An 18,689-nucleotide genomic window follows, 5' to 3' on the forward strand; every position below is an offset into this window, starting at 1 on the left:
CTCTTCGCCACATTAGCAATTTGACAAATATGATACCAATACAAGTAGCTAATAACACTTCTTTCGCTTAACTAATATTGCTTTGTTTAATTAGATTAAAGAGGTTTCATATTTATTGCAACAATTTTATTTTGAAAAACTTTTTTTTGTATATTTACCAATCTACCTTTACTAAAATCCATGTAAAGTGTCCTGCATATACATTTAATTAAAATACGCACTTAGGGTATGTTCTGATTTAATGAACTAAGCTGAACAGAATTGAACTGAGCTGAACAGCCTGAACTGAACTGAATTGTTTATGAGAGAAGGAAATTAGAAACAGAACTGAACTAAATTAAATTGAAATTAAGTTGAAGAGAACAGACCCTTAATAGTAATTAAAAATTTCCTTGTTGGGGCAAAGAAAATTATGTTATCTTCCTACCAAATTTCTTGTCCTTCCCCTCCTTTATGGTGCAATGTTTATAGAACATAGGTAATATGTATACGACGTATATTGTACTATCATTATTCATTAGCTTATACAATTTAGCTTTTGAGACTTGAGAGTGAGAGAATTTAATTATAAAATGAAATGATATCATTTGACTAATTCATTGTATATTGACACCAAATTATAAAGTCAAGTGACTGCAGTCTACATATCATTAAAAAATTATTATATAAAGCAAATGATTTTTGTAATCCGGAGTATTTTTCTTAGAACACAAATCACGGATTTATAATTCGATGGAATACTTTGATTTAATGATGATTTATCAATAAAAATAACGTAATTCACCAACCAATCAAGAAAAAATGTGAAAGAAACACTTGAGGTTGAGATCTTCGCTACGTCACTATATATATTATCTGGTTTCTAAAACCTTGGCAGCTGGCACAAGTCTACTTAATTCTCCAAAAAAAAAAAATCTCGTACAATCAACTAGTAGTACTCTTTATTTTACAAGTATTCTTAGTTCTTTTTTGAACAGAAAAAATTGAGGGATGACTCCTATGGAAGCATGGCTTACTGAATTGGTAAGAAAATACTTTATCAACTCCAATTTTTTTGGACATTATTTTTTCTATATACGATGAAGTAACAACATTTGGTAACTAATAAGTCTATAATAATTTAAGCATGTACAATAATGTCTATATGTGATGTTTGTGTAGAATTTGAAATTTTGGCTGTCTTTTTATTTGGTTGAACATAAAAAATTGCATTGTAAGTCTATCCATTGTTAATATCTACTACGTCTAAACTACTAATTAATAAGTGCATAGTAATACAATTTCGTACAACAATTTCTAAATACGTGATGTTTGTGTAGATAGTTTGAAAATTTGACGGTCGTTTCATTTGATTGAACATAAGAAGTTGCATTATTGTCAATATTTAGCATAGATCAATTATGTGTAGGAAATGGAAGCATCTTATAAGGAGCATCAACTCACAGTCGCTGCTACTCTTGGTGAGGACTTTCCAATTATTCCTCATCCTCCCCACGCGGCAGGCAACTCCGCCGCCGCCTCTTCGCAGGGAGAATTTAGTTGCAATGCTGTCATGGAAACCCACCATCTTTCCGATAGTTGTGGAAATGGAAATAACATTTACAGTAACGATAACGATAACGATAACGATAATAAGGTCGATAAAATTGTCAACTCTTATGTCGATGGGCCAGAGAGTCATCAACAAAATAAGAAGGAAGCAGTGAGTGTAGGTACCAAGAGGAAAAGACTACCTCACAAAGTACAAGATCATATTATAGCCGAAAGGAAGCGCCGTGAATTAATCACTCAGATGTTCATATCTCTTTCCACCATTGTTCCTGGACTTAAGAAGGTAAGTATTTCTTAATGTGATTTTAGTGAAATTCTAATCTTTAATTCCTTATTAAGATGATATATGAGCAATTTTTAAAAAAACATTTACCCCATCTGTTTTACTCCCTCTGTTACATATTACTCACAATAAATACGTATTATTTGTGAGACATAAAATATTCCTTTGTTGCGAATAATATGTAACGGAGGGAGTATATTCTTTTTACATGGCTTTCAAAAAGTAGTTTTCGATCATTAAAATCTCTAATTATTGTATGTATTTACGGTGCATTAAAATAAAATTGAAAACACGGTTACTGCATATGTGCATGAGTACATTTTTGTTACTCCCTCCGTTTTTTTTAAGTAACACACTTTCCTTAAATCGCAGTTTTTTTTAAGTGACACACTTCCTCTTTTAGAAATTCCTTACATTTTAATAATATATCTTCACCCCACTATCTCTTACTTTATCATTTCTCACTCCTTTCGTGGTCCCCACTTCCTCTCACATTATTTTACTTTATCATTTCTCACTCCTCCAACCTACCCCACTAACATCTTATTTTATTAAAGTCAATAAAATCTCCTAAAACTACGTGCCGGTCAAACTGTGTCACTTTAAAAAAAAACGAAGGGGGTATAGTAGTATATTTTGAAGTGTTAGTTGCATATAAAGATGGTCGTGGGCTGGGCAAAATGGGCAAGCCCACTAAGGCACTAGATATGTATTGTGCTGAAATTTCCAAATATTACCTTCATTTGTTATTAATTGCAACAAAGAGGTTATTTGTAATACATAAAAAATTTCATTTGTTGCAATTAATAAGATATGTTAGATGATTGCCCTAGCCAATGTGCCATGGACCTGTATATATGATGCTTACGAGCTTGTGTTGTGCCTACCTTGCAAATTTGTTGTGTTGTGTTTTTTTCATGTTAGCGCAACTTGTCCTATTACCATCTTAATTTATTACTACGTAGTATATTTTGAAGTGTTAGTTGCATGTAAAGATGATCGTGGGATGGACAAGCCCACTAGATATGTATTGTGTTGAAATTTCCAAATATTACCTTCGTTTGTTATTAATTGCAACAAAGAGATTACTTGTGATAGATAAAAAATTTCATTTGTTGCAATTAATAAGATATGTTAGATGACTTATGTATTGCCCTAGCCAATGTGCCATGGACCTGTATATATGATGCTTACGAGCTTGTGTTGTGCCAACTTTGCAATTTTGTTGTGTCGTGTCTTTTTCATGTTAGTGCAACTTGTCCTATAATTACCGTCTTAATTTATAATTACTACAGACGGAGTAGTATATTTTGAAGTGTTAGTTGCATGTAAAGATGGTCGTGGGCTGGGCACGATAGGCAAGCCCACTAGATATGTATTGTGTTGAAATTTCCAAATATTACCTTCGTTTCTTATTAATTGCAACAAAAAGATTATTTGTGATACATAAAAAATTTCATTTGTTACAATTAATAAGAAAGGTTAGATTACTTATGTATTGCCCTAGCCAACGTGCCATGGACCTGTATATATGGTGCTTACGAGCTTGTGTTGTGCCTACCTTGCACCTTTGTTGTGTCATGTCTTTTTCATGTCAGCGCAACTTGTTCTATTACCATCTTAATTAATTACTTATATGCGTCCACTGAAAAATCCATATAAACACGACAAGATTTTTTTAATTTTTGACACAATATACGACAAGATTAAGATACTTGAGTTACTATTAAAGAATTTTTATGCGATAGATAGTTAATTACACAGTGAATAATTAATTAGTACGTACGTGTTATGAACACAGGTTGATAAAACAACGGTGTTAACAGAGACAATCAAATATGTGAAGCAACTTCAAGAGAAAGTGAAGGTACTTGAAGAAAAGGCAGATGAAAAGAAGGTTATAGAGTCCATGGTGGTTATGGTAAAAACCCGTAAAATTACAGTCGACAACGATAATGATAATGATTCTTCCTCGGCAATGGGTGACAATTGTGCCGGTGGGAGTGGTGGTTGTAACTCCAATAATGGTGATGGTAACAACGATGAGAAAGACACTATCAATCTTTCATCACTGCCAGAAATCGAAGTTAAGAAATTGGGCGAGACCCTACTATTAAAAGTATGTTGTGCAAAGCTAAAATGGATTCTACCCAAGTTATATGCAGAGTTGTACAAACATGATTTAAGTATTACACATTCTAATGTTACACCTTTTGAGAGCTTGGCCATCATTACCATAATTGCACAGGTAACATTCACAATACTATTACATTTACATTAAAAGACCTTATATATATATGCGTATTTTTTTATTTTTTATGAAAATATGCTGCGGATTTCATAAAAGAAGTCAGATTCCATCAAAGTTGTCAAGTTTTGAGGAAAAGAACCTTTTTTATACAGTACATGCATACTTTATCTTCAATTTATTAATAATTATATAGATCTAGTGAATTTTTTATAGATCAAATCACTTTGTAGAATTTACCTTCTAATGTGCTTACAAAAAACTAGAGAAATATTGTTGTGAATTGTACGAAAATTTGTTGTTACATCTTTTATATTAACACATGATGAAGTAATTAATAAAGTTTTATTTATGCAGATTGGGAGGAATTTCAATAAGAATGTGAAAGATTTTGTTAAAACTCTATGCACCACTCTCCGTGAACCCGTGACGGTTAACTAGCCACGTTAGTAGCCATTAACCGCGCCACGCATATAACAAATTCACTATCGGATGAAGAATTATTAAATTGGTAGAGCACCAATTTAATGTATTTTTTTTTTTGAAGACACCAATTTAATGTATATCACGTTTTATTATTGGAGTTGGTTTTTTTTTGTTAACAATTTTATGAAAATGAAGGGGCACGTGTTATATAACCCCCTCACCAAATCAGCTTATGTCACTTTTTTTTTTTTAGGAAAATCTGCTTATGTCACTTGATTATTGTCATTTAAATAATTATCTAGTTTTTGGTCCCGATCGATACCCGAGTTATAACATGTATTACAATAACTGTGTATATAATGCTGTCATATAATAATTTCTTTTTGCTATTAAAGACATGTATTAAGATATAGTTCAATGGTTATGTATTGTTCTTATTTGTTATCGCGGTTATATATTCAATTGACCAGATTGGAAAATAAAAAACACCCTTAGCGATAATTTGGTAAAAAAACTTACTCCAACGATAATTCGGTAAAAAAATAAATTAGGCGACGTTTAGACCAAAATTTCAACGTAGTATTTTTTTCGACAAACTCCTAATAAAAACCCTAATTTATTTCGTTTTTGTGTTTTTAAATTTATTTTTCCCATAAATTTTGCTAAATTCAGATACTATATTTATTTTCAACCCTTTTTTTTAAAAAAAAAAATTGTTAATAAGGGGAAGGAAAATTATTATTTAAACATATTTTTTCTTCAAGTTGTAATTTCTTTAAAGGGATGGAAAATTAGGTGAAAAAATTATTTTTTTTTTCTGTAAAAAAACCACGAAAAACGAACTAAATTAAGCATTTGCGAGTAGGTTATCGGAAATTTATGTATTTTTTAGGGTAATTGTCGCTATAAAAATATATTTTTAATTTTTACAGAGTACGGAGTAATGTACTCCCTCCGTTTCATAATGTTAGTCCCATATGGAATCAATTACATAAAATAAGAAAAGAAATATATTTGGAATCTAACATTAAAGTACAATATAATTCATAATTAGTTTACCTTATTTAACTTTTTAAATTTTTTATTAGGAAAGCACAAGTTATAATTGCATAATTTAAGACAAAGATTTCCTTACTTAGAGTAATGTCATCAATCCACAACTTATTAATTCCAAAAAAAATCAAATTATAAATGAAATATATTTAATATGGGTATATGTTTTTGAAACGCCCAAAATAGTATATGAGACTAACATTATGAACGGAAAGAGTAATTTTTTTTTCTTTCTGATGTTTAGAGAGCCATAAAGGCGAGAAGTGAGAATCAATACTAGAATCTCTTGATATCAGAAGAGAAACTCTAATAACTTGATTTATCCTAACTCTCTGTGGAGTAATGTATGAGTAATCACTTTGGAACTAACATTACAATTAATGAGTATACTTTTTTCCTGAAAAAAAAAATACTTTTTTCCTGAAAAAAAAAAAAAAAAAAAAAAAAAAAAAAACAATTAATGAGTATACTTCTTTTTTTTTCCTTTCCTACCCTCCCAAAAAAAAAAAAAAAAAAAAGGAAAAAAAACGGAATAAGAGTTTCTAATTTTCTATTACAGCGTATGAGATTTCCGAGGAACACTGCTAACTGATTCACTTACTAGCAGACTACTGTACATTAAAATCCAGAAATCTTCAACCAAATGCAGAAATCAATGGAAGCACCATTACGAATTCTAAACCCTAGTTATCGCAATTTCTATCTTAATCGTCAGATTTCCCCAAAATTCAATCCAAAATCACACTCTCTTCCTCTCACTCCCACTCTCAAATCTCAATTTCACAATTCTCTCTCCTCAAATCCCTTCAAAAACCCCATTTTCAATCCCCCCAATTCTTCCCAATTAGGGTTCTTCCTTTCTCTCTCCTCTTCCTCCTCCAATTCACAATTTCAACCCAATTCCCACCTTAACAATGGCGGTTTCTTCCACTGGCACAAAGCATCGGCACCGGTCGCCGGAGTTCCCGCCGCCGGTGGGAAACCCGAGGTTGCGGCGGTGATACTAGGGTGGTTAGGAGCGATGCCGAAGCATTTGAGGAGATACGCGGAAATGTATACTTCAAAAGGGGTTGATGCAATTACATTTGTTGTTCCTGTGAAAGACGTGCTTTGGTTTGATTTGGGGAAGAAGGTTGAGAATCGGATTCGAGAGTTGGCGGATGAGCTCGTTTCGTGGTTGTCGAAGGCGCAAGGCCGAGAACGACGCTTGATCTTTCACACATTCAGTACCACTGGTTGGCTTGTGTAGGTTTATTCTGCATTTTCCTAATTACCAATTTTATTTGTTTGTGTTAATTTTGCTTTGATTGTTGAAATGTGGTTAATTTTCTAAATGATTAGTTTAGAATACTAATGCAGGATTGCCTTTACTTATATTTGTGTGCATTGTATATAAAGATGGTTATTTTGAAGTAGAGGGAATTTTTTTTGATGAATTGGATGGTTGGTATCAGGTGCATTTTATGGTTAAGGATGGAATTATTGGAATCTGTCTAAATTTTTAGTTTAGAGTACTAATGCGGGATTGCAATCGCTTACCAAGTATATTTGTGTGCGCAGTTTATAAAGGCGGTTACTTTGAAGTAGAGGGAGTGTTATTTTTGATGATTTGGATGTTGGGAATTACTTTGAAGTAAGGATGGTGTTTAACTAGTTTAGGTTTAAATAAGTTTTTTTGATTTAGTTTGACTACCGTGCCTCGACTCTAGAGTGCATTTGTGAATTCTGACTAGCCATTGGCTAATTGATTGTGATTTGATCTTTGTATGAGACATAGAGTTGGCGGGCTATCTGTATCAACAAGAGCTCTTTTTTTCACGGGGTTTTACTAAGGGTGCAAAAGTTTTGGTTGTTATGGGAGCTCCCTGGCTTTAATCGTTAATGGTGGCCATTTTCTTGTGTACAAGGAATGTATGGTGATAATGATTTGGTGTTATTCTGTTGTTTTTGTAGATATGGGTCGATTCTTGTTCATCTGCAGGATAGGCCAGACCTTATAGAAAAGATAAAAGGATGTATTATTGATTCTGGAGGGGACCCTGAACTTAATCCTAAGGTAATTGTGTTGCTTCTCAGCTTATTATGAGATGCTTGATGTTTTGTTGTCAAATCTATTGATTTTAGAGGTGATGAAAGTTGTTTGATTTGCAAACTATTTTTAATTTTTGGTCTGAAGTATGTCTTTGCCGTCTACCACGGAATAGTTTGGTGTGCATATAAGGATGACTTAAGGTTCTTCTCTTGTTGTGGTAACTTTTGCATCCCTAGATTGGGATTGGGCCAGCATTTTAGATAGTGCTATCAAGACTATTCGAGGTTCATGAACAACTTTGTGAAGGCCTTAACTCTCTTTAAGTTGCATTGAACAGGTAATGAAGGCTGATATTTGTTGGGGATTTTCACCTATGTGTCTTAGACTTGGCATTACCTGGGACCTGCCAAGAATTAGAGCTTTTAATTAAGTGCAATTTGTGGAGAGCCTCTGGAGTTCATTAAGAGTTTAAGAAATTAAGACTTTGATAGTGATCATTTTATCTTCTTTTCTTGGCCTTGGATATCTGAGGATGGTCTGACAACTTTATGGTTTGCACAGTGGCTCTCAACTGGCCTGCTGGTTGATTGCCACAATGCCACGTACGCACGTATCTGTCGAAGCTAAGCTATTTATATGGATTTTAGAGGCAGCCATGTCGGGCATAAATATGAGCTTGGGCCAAAGTGATCCTGGATGGCTTTGCAAACTGGCATATTCAGGGTGACACTAACGTGTTTTCTTGTTACAAGACTCCTTTTCAAAAATAAACATGGATACTCCCACTATCCTAGTCTCTAGGACACTAGGGTCTAGACTTCTATACCATTTTTAAAAGTACTTATAATTGTTGTTGTTGACAGATTGTGCCCCTGATGGCTTGAGTGATCGTCTCCTATAAGGGTTCCTGCCATAGGTGAGACTTTGCTCTTCTGTCTCAACTGGTAAATGGGAAGTGGAGCTCTATTTCATTACTCTTTTCCCAGGGAAAGTATGGTATATTTAAGAAGTGTTACTCATAGTACTTTGTATGTGGTAGGGATACAGTGAGTCTCACCCCTCAAATTGTTATTCCTATCACTCTGCTCTTTTGATTTTTAAGCATCATGACCAAATATTTCAGATGTTATAGGTAGATAGTGGGGCTCACCCCTCACATTGTAATTCCCTATTACTCTTGTTATTTTTATTCTTAAGAAAGAATATTACATCATGGCTGAAGAGTTATTTCCAGTGAGGTCCTATAAGAAAAAAAAACTTTGGAAAAGTAAAATGCATGGGAAGGATGAACTATATAGACTCACATATTCTCACATATCTTTCAGGTTTGGGCAGCTGGTTTTACTGCTGCCCTATTGAAGAAACGGAATACTGTAATGGTTCCGTCGGTTAAGAATGTAGAACCAAGTACTGATAAAAACAAGTCAAACGTGCAGGAAAAAGACCCTCTCATAGTTGAGGCTTTAGTATTTGCAGTTTTGGAGAGAATGTTCTCCTTCCTTTTTAAGTTGCCTGCTGTGAACCAGTAAGTATTCTGTTTAACTTGTTTCATACCTCTTGTTACATGACTTTGAATCACCCCAAATGAGTACTCTATTTTGTTTTATCAATAGGAGATTGATGAAGATCATACATCATCTTTCAGAAAATCAGCCACCATGTCCACAGCTTTATCTGTACAGCACAGCAGATAAGGTTATACCATATCGATCCGTAGAATCTTTTATTGAACACCAAAAGTCGAAGGGAAGAGATGTGTGGTCCTATAATTTTGGATCTTCACCTCATGTAGATCATTACAGGGCATTTCCTGATGTATATACCTCTCAGGTTAACAGTTTTTTTAAAACACATTTCAAATAAACAGATGAAGTTTCTGTTGCAGATTTTGGTTTTGTTGAGTGAGATTGTCAGTTATTTTGCCGTGGAGGCATTTCCTTATGCATCATTATTGCTTTATTAGGATGATTACATGGTACTCGCATTAATTGTTTGTTAAAGGTGCAGTCTTACATGTAATAATTTTTTTTTTTTTTTTTTTGTCGGTAGGATATGTTTCACTACTGTTTTAGAAAAGTTGCCAGTTTATTGTTCTCTATTCTCATTGGGATTTTTTTATTTTTTTTATTTTTTATTTTTTTTTACATACTGTCCATATTTTATTATTTGCTCCATTTCTCTGGACACGGAATTGTAGGTGAAAATAGTCGAAAGTATTATTTTAAGATGCAAGTGAGGTTTAGTTTGAAAATAAAAAAATCAAAAAAAAAAAAAAAAAAAAAAGCAAATATGAGTATAAGTAAGGAGGAGCGAGTATATGATTTGAGGAGACTATTAATGCAGAGAAAAATAGTAAAACATTGTTAAAACCTTCCAAAAAAGGGGAATGGAACAAGTAGTAATAAATTACGGCTGCAAAAAGGAAGTGAATTAAGTATTAAAATACAGACGGAGTATAAGAGGTGGATGAGGTCAATAATTTTCCTAGGTCATTCAGAAGCTCAATTTTGAAGCAATAAAATGGCATTATTGAGTGACATTTTAATTTTTTTTTTTTATACTTGATGTATCGGTTATTTTATTTTTGACCGATTACTCCGTAATTGATAATTGTTTTGCTTGTTTTTTCAACTTTGTTGAAGTCAGAAACACAAACACTTATTGGCTTATAGTAATTAGTCATTATCTTGTTATTAATTGTGAATAATAAAAAACCCTTCATCCTTGCAAATTGCAGTAGTCGGAAACCATCACTATTACTTTCTTTGTGGTATATTTGTAAGTATTTTGTAATGCAATCCAGTCTAGTATTGGAAATTTCGAATTCTTACTTCCCAACAACATGTGAAATATCGTACAACAAATAAAACAAAAACACTCAAAACTCTTTTTTTTTCCCTCATTATACAAATGACAGTCAATTGATGAGGATTTGAAACACTAATTTTGCAACGAAACAAGATAGAAGATGACACAATTTGTTTTTGGCGTAGAGGGAGTCACCTATGATAGCAATACACATTGCATGCATGATTATAAGTTTATAACTAGCTAGGTAGGTTGTATCACAGCATATCCATGTTCTTTAATTTATCCTTTGTTTTTTTAGTAAATTTGCATACAACCATATATTTTAAAAAAAATGTCATCAAATAAAATACAAAGTACAAGATGGTGATTGATTAAGATAAGTAGAAGAGAGAACATTCAACATACCAGCACGATTAAGTCATGTTTGTTAGAATGTCATTGCATGGTAATAAATGCCATGCCCCTAAAAATAATTATAAAAAATAATAATCTAAGTTGTTCTCTCTTGCATGCCCATCTCATCTTGTCCATGTTTGTTGATTAATAAGTCATGTCATCGATAAGACGTATTAGAGTATAGTGTTAGACCCAAACTACCGATAATTATTCACCGTAAAAATAATAATTCTTATAAACCATAAAGATTCCTAATTTTAACCAATAATTTGTCTGTTAGACCTAACTAACAATAATACATATTGACTTAATATAGTATACGCCGTATGATAGAGTCATGATTAGATGTTGTCTCATTTCACTGATGATTATATTGGTGTTTTCGATTTTATTCGATTTCTTGAGTTAGTCATCAACTAAAAAAGTTAAATTATTACATTATTACTGGCTTCCGTTTTTAATTATTGATCTATTTTGATTTTTACATTATTTGCATGTCTTATTTTAATATATTAAATTTTCTACTAATACATAAAAATAAATAGTGTTTCTTAGAATGCTTTTGAATTTATTTCAAGATTTTTAACGTATATCCAATTTATAAACTATATTACCCCGTATTAGTAATTTGATTAATTAGAAAAGCATAACAAAATAACGTGTCTATCGATATAATTAATGTTTAACTTATTTTAAACAATTTAATTGTGATCCTTACATGAAGCTAAAGGCTAAATATATCTTATTTTTCTTTCAACATTTCAACTTTTTACAATCCTCTATCACTTAGAGAAAAATTAAAGATATTAATATTCAAAGTTGTATTGATCTAAGCAACAGTTTATACAGGTAAAGAGGATCAATACTTAGTTTAAAAAATTAAATGGTGTACAAATTAATCTTTTACTCTTAAATTAGAAGAATAATTAAATTGTATTGCATACTCCCTCCGTCCCTTTTTTACATTCCTATTTGTAAAATTACACGGGAATTAAGGAACTTGGAATAAAACAAAGAACAATAAAACAAAGTACAATAAGACATTAATTGATGTCTTTGAGTAAAACAAAGATGGAATAATATTTAATGCTGCACATATCATCAATCCTTTGAAAAGAAAAAGGATCAATAACATTTTTTTGTGGAAAAAAAAGGACCAATCATATTCATCTAAATTGATGCACATGGATTTTGAAAATAAGATTAAGAAAATAAGAGTGAGAATTAGAAAATAAGAGTGAGAAAATAGAGAAAGCATTAATTACAAAATAGAAAAATAGGGATAATTTGGGATATTTAGTAAAAATTTACTTACTAAAAAAGGAAAGTAGAAATGTAATTTTGAAATAGCCAAAAAGAAAAGCATGAATGTAAAAAAGGGACGGAGAGAGTATTTTTTTTTTTTTTTTTTTGAGGGGATATTAAAAATTTAATATTCTATATACATTATACAGTACTGTATCATATATATGAGCAAATGAGTAATATGATAGAATTAAAGGCACTGATATAAATGAGATTCTCCAAACTTGGTATCCACATTATATGCATCTACTTATATGCTCGATTGGTATCAAATCATGGTGTACCTTGTCATTTGTCAAGTTGACCTTCATTTAAATAAATTTTAATTAATCATACATATCATATATAGATAGATATATTCTCGTACATACATCAATTGTAACTAGACATAAAATATTACTCCGTACATACTTACGTTATAGAAACACTTCATATAACTATATATTTTATAATAATTAAACATTGTTTTTTCATATAACTATACACCTCGAAAGTTTGTTATTATTGAATTAGGATAATTAAAATATTCTATATTATGTTCATTTTCTAATAGACAATACGACAGTACATTATACATACTTGTATTATTGTATATCATCACCAACTAGCCCAAACTACCTAAGTAAATGCTTGCATCTTGCGTGTATTATGAATATATGTTCCATATGTGGTCCCATATTATATAAATTAAGAATAATAGTGTTTTATTTTATTTATTAAAAAAAAAGGAGATTATTCAACCTTAGCTTCCTCGCAAATAATAAGTAGTCAAGCTGTCAAGCAGCCATATTATATAGGCTAGCTAGGTAATTATTTAAGATATAGTCTAAGTGTTACTTTGTCAAGTTTTATATAACCAATATAATAATTGTTAGCACCAACCAAAAAAAAAAAAAAAAAAAAAAAAAAAAAAAAAAAAAAAACCAACTACAAACGTGCAAACAAAAGGCTTTGTTTGGCTTTGGTTTTGGATGCATGCAATATTGGAACAACGTACAGCAGCCTCTTGGTTGGCAATATTTGACATGTTAATTAGTGGCGGCATAATTCGTACGTAAACTATTCACTATATAATGAACCTCATGCATATTATCCTTACAATACTCATCTTAGCAACTCTACTTCATTTAATTTATTCCTTCTTCAATTCTATACTAAGCTAGCTAATTAATTAAGAGATCAATCGATAATGGCTACTCCGAAATTTATGTTTTTCTTAGCTCTTCTTCTTCCTCTTGTATTGAGTGTTAATGGCAACGGCCTAGCAGTGGGGTACTATGGGCGTTCATGTCCTCAAGCCGAGTCCATAACAATGAATGTTGTCAAAGAAACTCTAGCTGTTGCTCCTTCTCTTTCTGGCCCCTTGTTGAGAATGTTCTTTCATGATTGTTTTGTTAGGGTGAGTAATAATAATATTATTGTACTTTTTTTGTGTATCGTAAATTAGGCTATGTTCTTTTCAAATTATATTTTTTTATACTCGACTCTGTACTCGTATATAACACAGTTACAACTTATAAGTTACAACCATACTAATCATTTTCTTATTATTATATTTGCATTGATTCACAGGGTTGTGATGCTTCTGTCTTGCTAAATTCTCCTACAAACCAAGCTGAGAAAGATGCAATTCCAAATCAAACTCTTAGAGGATATGAAATCATAGATAGAGTCAAGAACGCATTGGAAATTCATTGTCCTGGAGTTGTTTCATGTGCTGATATAATAGCCATGGTATCTAGAGACGTCGTGGTTCAGGTGTATATCACTTGACATTTAATAATTAATACACAAATCTCTAAATCATTATTCGATTTTTAATTGTAATTTGGCACTTAATTATTCTTATCGTTTACCTTTGTAGACTGGTGGATTTTCATGGAATGTTGAGCTAGGAAGACGAGATGGTGTTGTTTCTTTGCTTAATGATGCTCTAACTAATTTGCCGCCACCTTCTGATAATATAAATGCTTTGGTGAGAGTTTTTAGGGGAAAAGGACTGAGTGTTAAGGATCTTGTTGTCTTATCAGGTATATCTTTATTTCTTTTACTATATTTACATTTTTGTGTCAAATAGTAAGTTAAGATACGTTCAAATTAAACTTTACAATCAACATTCTACTAAAGGTAGTACTTGGTATGTTGTAATAACTTAATTGAATATGTAATTGTGCAGGCGCGCACACAATAGGCATAGGTCATTGTTCTGCATTCAAAAACCGTCTCTACAACTTCACCGGTAAAGGTGACGCCGATCCATCCATGAATTCCCATTACGTCGCTACATTAAAAAAGATATGTACCGTAAATGGTCCTGATGTGTTCGTGCAAATGGATCCCGGAAGTTCCAAGAAATTCGATGAGGGTTACTACGCGCAAGTGTCTAAAAACAGAGGATTGTTTGAATCTGATGCTGCATTACTCAACAATGCTGAGACTAAAGCTTATGTATTAGCTCACAAAGGTGGTAACCAAGAAAGTTTCTTCAAAGACTTTGGGGTGTCCATGGTAAATATGGGTAGAATTGGTGTTCTTACAGGTAATGCTGGTCAAATAAGGAAAGTTTGTTCAAAGATTAACTGATTTATGATCAAAAGCACGTGACATACCGTGGAACAAAATTCTCCTCATATTTATTGATTGAATTGGTTCATTTGGGTATATAATTTGCATGAATAAATAAGAAGATTTTACACAAATTAATTATAGGACATAAAATTCAATTTCGGTTCGTAAAGTGTATGTATGTGAAGCTTTGTGTTCGTAGAGAACATACTTGTATTTCGCAGGTGTTTAAGTGAAAATTCATGTCTAGATCAAGTGGGGAGGTTTAAGTGATTAATGGCACAAACGATGTATATTACTATATTATGGTGCTCTAAACCACTTATATTTTTTCTGTTACATAGGACAATCTTTCATAAGATTGATTTCAATAATAAGTGTGTAATTTTTCCATTACTGAGCTTTTGTTTTTGTTTATGTACTGATGCTCTCTTCCACCAATGAAAAATTATTTAATTTACTATCTCCGGTTCAAGTTACTTGCGACTTTGGGAGAGTTTGCGGAAGTCGAGGCAAAAGATTGAAAATATGATTGTGGAAAAATAAGGGTATATGCTTAACTATTAATCCAACCCCCCCCCCCCCCCCTCCAAAAAAAAAAAAAAAAAAAACAAATTCAACCTTAATTAAATTAAATAACCCACCACCACCAACACCACACATCACCCAAACCACTTACCACCACCACCCAACACCGAACCCAGCACCGCCGACGCACCACCACCACCCCACGCACCCAGCAACCCACAAACCTAGCACCCCATGAACCCAGCACCACGATGCCGCCGATCTGCAACCCCACCGCTCTTAACACCACGAAGCCACCATGAAAATGGGGTTGGAGGAGGAGAGAGAAAATTAAAGGGGATGAGGGTTTTATTATTTAAGCTTGGGGTTTAATCTAATGAAATCAGATTTGTAATTTAATAAGGTTGTTTTTTTAAAAAAAAAGTAAGGTATATTGGTCAATTACCACCCATAAACATATTAAACAAGGAAATAAAATGAAAAGTTGCAAGTAATGTGAACCAATCCAAAATGGTAAAAGTTGCAAGTAACTTAAACCGGAAATAGTATGTAATTTGCAATGTTTGTTTTAAAGAATGTAAAGTACATGGTCTAATAAAGACTCCCTTATTGAGATTTGAGAGTAGGGCTGAGCAAAACTATCTGATAATCCGAAAATCCGATAATCCGATCCGCATCCGATCCGAAAATTTAGAGTAACCGATCCGAAATAATTTTCGGATCGGATATCCGATCCGTAAATTTCGGATATCGGATATTGGAATTTCTGATTTCGGATATCCGAATATCCGAAAAAAAAGTCGGATATCGGAAATTTAGGATATCTGATCCGAAATCCGAAATATACAACTACTTTATTAATCACTTCGTAACACATACCTGATGCCCAACAGCCCAATAGGCCCAATACCAACCCAAACCCTAAAATATAAACAAAACAATTCACTCCCTCAGCCACTTTCTTTCACTCTTCCTTCCCATCTCTCTCTAACTCTCTCTCCTCATTTCAGAGCTCATACTCACGGAGTCACGGGTAGTCCTTCTGTCAGATCTCCTCACGGCGGCTTCCCTCCTCACCGACAATCGACTTTCTCCTCTCAGATCTCCTCACGGCGGCTTCCCTCTCTTCTCCTCATAGCAAATTACGAGCGGGGCTTCAATCAATTTACTTTTCTCGAACTTTTTGAGTAGTAGTTTTTTTTTTTTTTTCCCAATTAATCTACTTTAGAGATTTTAGTGTATCATTGTTAATTTATTATTGCTGGTTGTAATTTTGTTGTGTTTTGATTTTACTTAAAAGTTGGGATTGCTTTTTGATTCAATTTGTAAATAATTTGATGAGCAGTTGGCCGTTCTAATTGGCTTAAGAACTGTCGTTTTAATCTTGGTTTGATGATAATCTAACATTCTAACATTGACTTATTATTTATTTTTTATATTATTATTCCTACTGTATTTTCTTGGTCTCAACTCTCAATTAATCTTGTTCACTGTTATTACCTTTTAAAAAATGACCGGGTATTCGATATCCGAACTATTCGATCCAAAACTTTCGGATATCCGGGATCTCGGATATCCGAAAAATTCGGAGCAGATACGGATATTAGATTTAGGAATTTTCGGATTCGGATATCCGATCCGAAATTGAATTTCGGATCGGATATCCGATCCGTGATCACCCCTATTTGAGAGTACTCCGTAATAAATTTCAGTGTTTGAGCAAAAGTAAGTGATTTGCAAATTGCAATTGTAAGGAAAACATGTCACAAGTTGAATGAAGAAAAGTCAAAGTGATGTTACAGACATGTTGTTGGATACGTAAGTTGTAATAATTGAACATGCATTGTTTATCCTCATTATTAGAGGCATAGAGCCAATGAAATGTCCCTAATGTACTTGTCAATTTAATAAAGAGTACACTAGGTCCACTAGAGTAGGATATTAAGAAGAAAGAAACGGAGTGAACTTTTAATTAAATTATGTACGGAGTATATCAGCAAATCAAGATATTTCTAAGTTTTCTAAATCTATACTCAAGCAATATACTATCTCCGATTTTTTTTTAGTTACAATTAAAGATGGGCATGGACTGTGCCAGCACGGTTTCAACACGGCACGGCACGACACGACGGCTCACTTGTGGGCCGTGGGACGTGCCGTGAACAAAAAAATTGAAATCCGGCACGGACACGGCGGGCGGCACGGTCATCGGCCCGTGGGTTAGCATGCCGGCACGGCCTACCAGCCTGGCACGTGGCACGGCCCATGCCCACCTTCATTTATATAAACTTATTTAATTAATAAATAAATAAGTTTGTTTATATAAACTTATTTAATTAAGTTTATATAAATAATTTATTGTAAGTTTATAAACCTTATTAAATTAAAGTTGTTTAAAAAAATATATATATTAACATTAACATAAACATAATTTATAACATTATTTATATAAACTTAAGTTGTTAAATATATATATATATATATATATATATATATCGTTTTTTTTATATATACATATATATTTTTTTTAAAAAAAAATACGGAATGGTCCACTGCCAAGCACGGCACGATGCCCATGTTTAGTTGTAAGTTCGGAATATTTTATACTCGTATCTCTTAAATAATACCCCAAATTTGCAACTAAAAAAAAAATTGAAGGTAGTATATAAATAAAGAAGCATTCCTAAAGTTGCTTAAAAATATAATTTGTACAAAATTTGATCCACACCATCAATTTGATTACTAAAGTGTTAACCACTAAGCATTATTCTTTTAAAAAATTAAATACAAATAAGGGTTTAAATTATAGCGTGAATGCAATAATTCGGAACATTTTAAGGTTCAAAGTTCAAACACACTACTTTTAATTCAAAAGTGGTTTTAAATAAGCAAAATATGTTCTCTAAACTTTTATTCATTAAACTAATTAGTTGGGTCAATATTCCTTAGTTCAAGTCGATGCATATTCCCCAAATATACGAGCCTCAAACTACAAAGTTACTGTTCAATTGCATTCATCTACGTGTAAAAATCAACAATTCATACACCATCTTCAAGTTCTTCCCAACCACAAGATGCACCTCAATTGTCAACCAATCCAAGCTTTTAAATAACATGATTTTTACCTTCAATTTCATCCCATTTCAATTGCAATCTTACCCATAACATTTCAGCTATTAATCCCAAATAAAATCCCAATTTAAAGACCTCAAAATCTTTCCTTTCTTCCGGCAAACCACCGTGGCGCCGCCGCCTTCAACACTCGCCGCCCCTCATCTTCCTTTCCTCTGTTTTTTCCTTGGTGCTTCCTTAATTATATTTTTTATTTATAATTTGGGTCTTTGATTTTCCTCCTTTAATAACCCAAACTTTGAATAATTAAATTGTATTTTTAACTTTTGATGTTACTTATATTTTGGAGAAATATTTTGGATTTACTTTACCTATCGTTATAATATTATTATTATATTGGATTTATATAGTATCATTAG

The 18,689-nt window shown here is 32.5% G+C and overlaps 3 protein-coding genes across 3 annotated transcripts; all 3 read left to right on the forward strand.

The window, feature by feature from the left end:
- The first annotated feature begins 881 nt into the window (after positions 1-881).
- On the forward strand, positions 882-4,827 carry LOC145563007 (transcription factor bHLH18-like). Its single transcript, XM_081623417.1, has 4 exons — positions 882-1,023; positions 1,409-1,834; positions 3,636-4,082; positions 4,440-4,827. Exons 1-4 carry the CDS (start codon positions 991-993, stop codon positions 4,521-4,523), a joined length of 990 nt encoding a protein of 329 aa, XP_081479543.1. The 5' UTR covers positions 882-990; the 3' UTR covers positions 4,524-4,827.
- Positions 4,828-6,108: 1,281 nt separating this feature from the next.
- LOC145563008 (uncharacterized) lies at positions 6,109-9,801 on the forward strand. The gene is made up of 4 exons (XM_081623418.1): positions 6,109-6,806; positions 7,515-7,617; positions 8,919-9,118; positions 9,207-9,801. Exons 1-4 carry the CDS (start codon positions 6,205-6,207, stop codon positions 9,454-9,456), a joined length of 1,155 nt encoding a protein of 384 aa, XP_081479544.1. The 5' UTR covers positions 6,109-6,204; the 3' UTR covers positions 9,457-9,801.
- Positions 9,802-13,210: 3,409 nt separating this feature from the next.
- LOC145563009 (peroxidase 27-like) lies at positions 13,211-15,063 on the forward strand. The gene is made up of 4 exons (XM_081623419.1): positions 13,211-13,504; positions 13,678-13,863; positions 13,970-14,135; positions 14,282-15,063. The coding sequence occupies exons 1-4, from the start codon at positions 13,295-13,297 to the stop codon at positions 14,686-14,688; spliced, it is 969 nt and encodes a 322-aa protein (XP_081479545.1). The 5' UTR covers positions 13,211-13,294; the 3' UTR covers positions 14,689-15,063.
- The last annotated feature ends 3,626 nt before the right edge of the window (positions 15,064-18,689 follow it).

This window comes from Chenopodium album, chromosome 10 (genome assembly GCF_948465745.1).
Source record: "Chenopodium album chromosome 10, dcCheAlbu1.1, whole genome shotgun sequence".
Taxonomy (NCBI): Eukaryota; Viridiplantae; Streptophyta; class Magnoliopsida; order Caryophyllales; family Amaranthaceae; genus Chenopodium; species Chenopodium album.

Coding starts and splice junctions, on each gene's coding strand:
- LOC145563007 (XM_081623417.1), top strand. CDS start 991: ATGACTCCTATGGAAGCATGGCTTACTGAATTG. Junction 1,835..3,635: donor TTGTTCCTGGACTTAAGAAG/GTAAGTATTTCT, acceptor TTATGAACACAG/GTTGATAAAACAACGGTGTT. Junction 4,083..4,439: donor TCATTACCATAATTGCACAG/GTAACATTCACA, acceptor TTATTTATGCAG/ATTGGGAGGAATTTCAATAA.
- LOC145563008 (XM_081623418.1), top strand. CDS start 6,205: ATGCAGAAATCAATGGAAGCACCATTACGAATTCTAAACCCTAGTTAT. Junction 7,618..8,918: donor ACCCTGAACTTAATCCTAAG/GTAATTGTGTTG, acceptor CATATCTTTCAG/GTTTGGGCAGCTGGTTTTAC. Junction 9,119..9,206: donor AAGTTGCCTGCTGTGAACCA/GTAAGTATTCTG, acceptor TTTTATCAATAG/GAGATTGATGAAGATCATAC.
- LOC145563009 (XM_081623419.1), top strand. CDS start 13,295: ATGGCTACTCCGAAATTTATGTTTTTCTTAGCTCTTCTTCTTCCTCTT. Junction 13,864..13,969: donor CTAGAGACGTCGTGGTTCAG/GTGTATATCACT, acceptor TTACCTTTGTAG/ACTGGTGGATTTTCATGGAA. Junction 14,136..14,281: donor GGATCTTGTTGTCTTATCAG/GTATATCTTTAT, acceptor GTAATTGTGCAG/GCGCGCACACAATAGGCATA.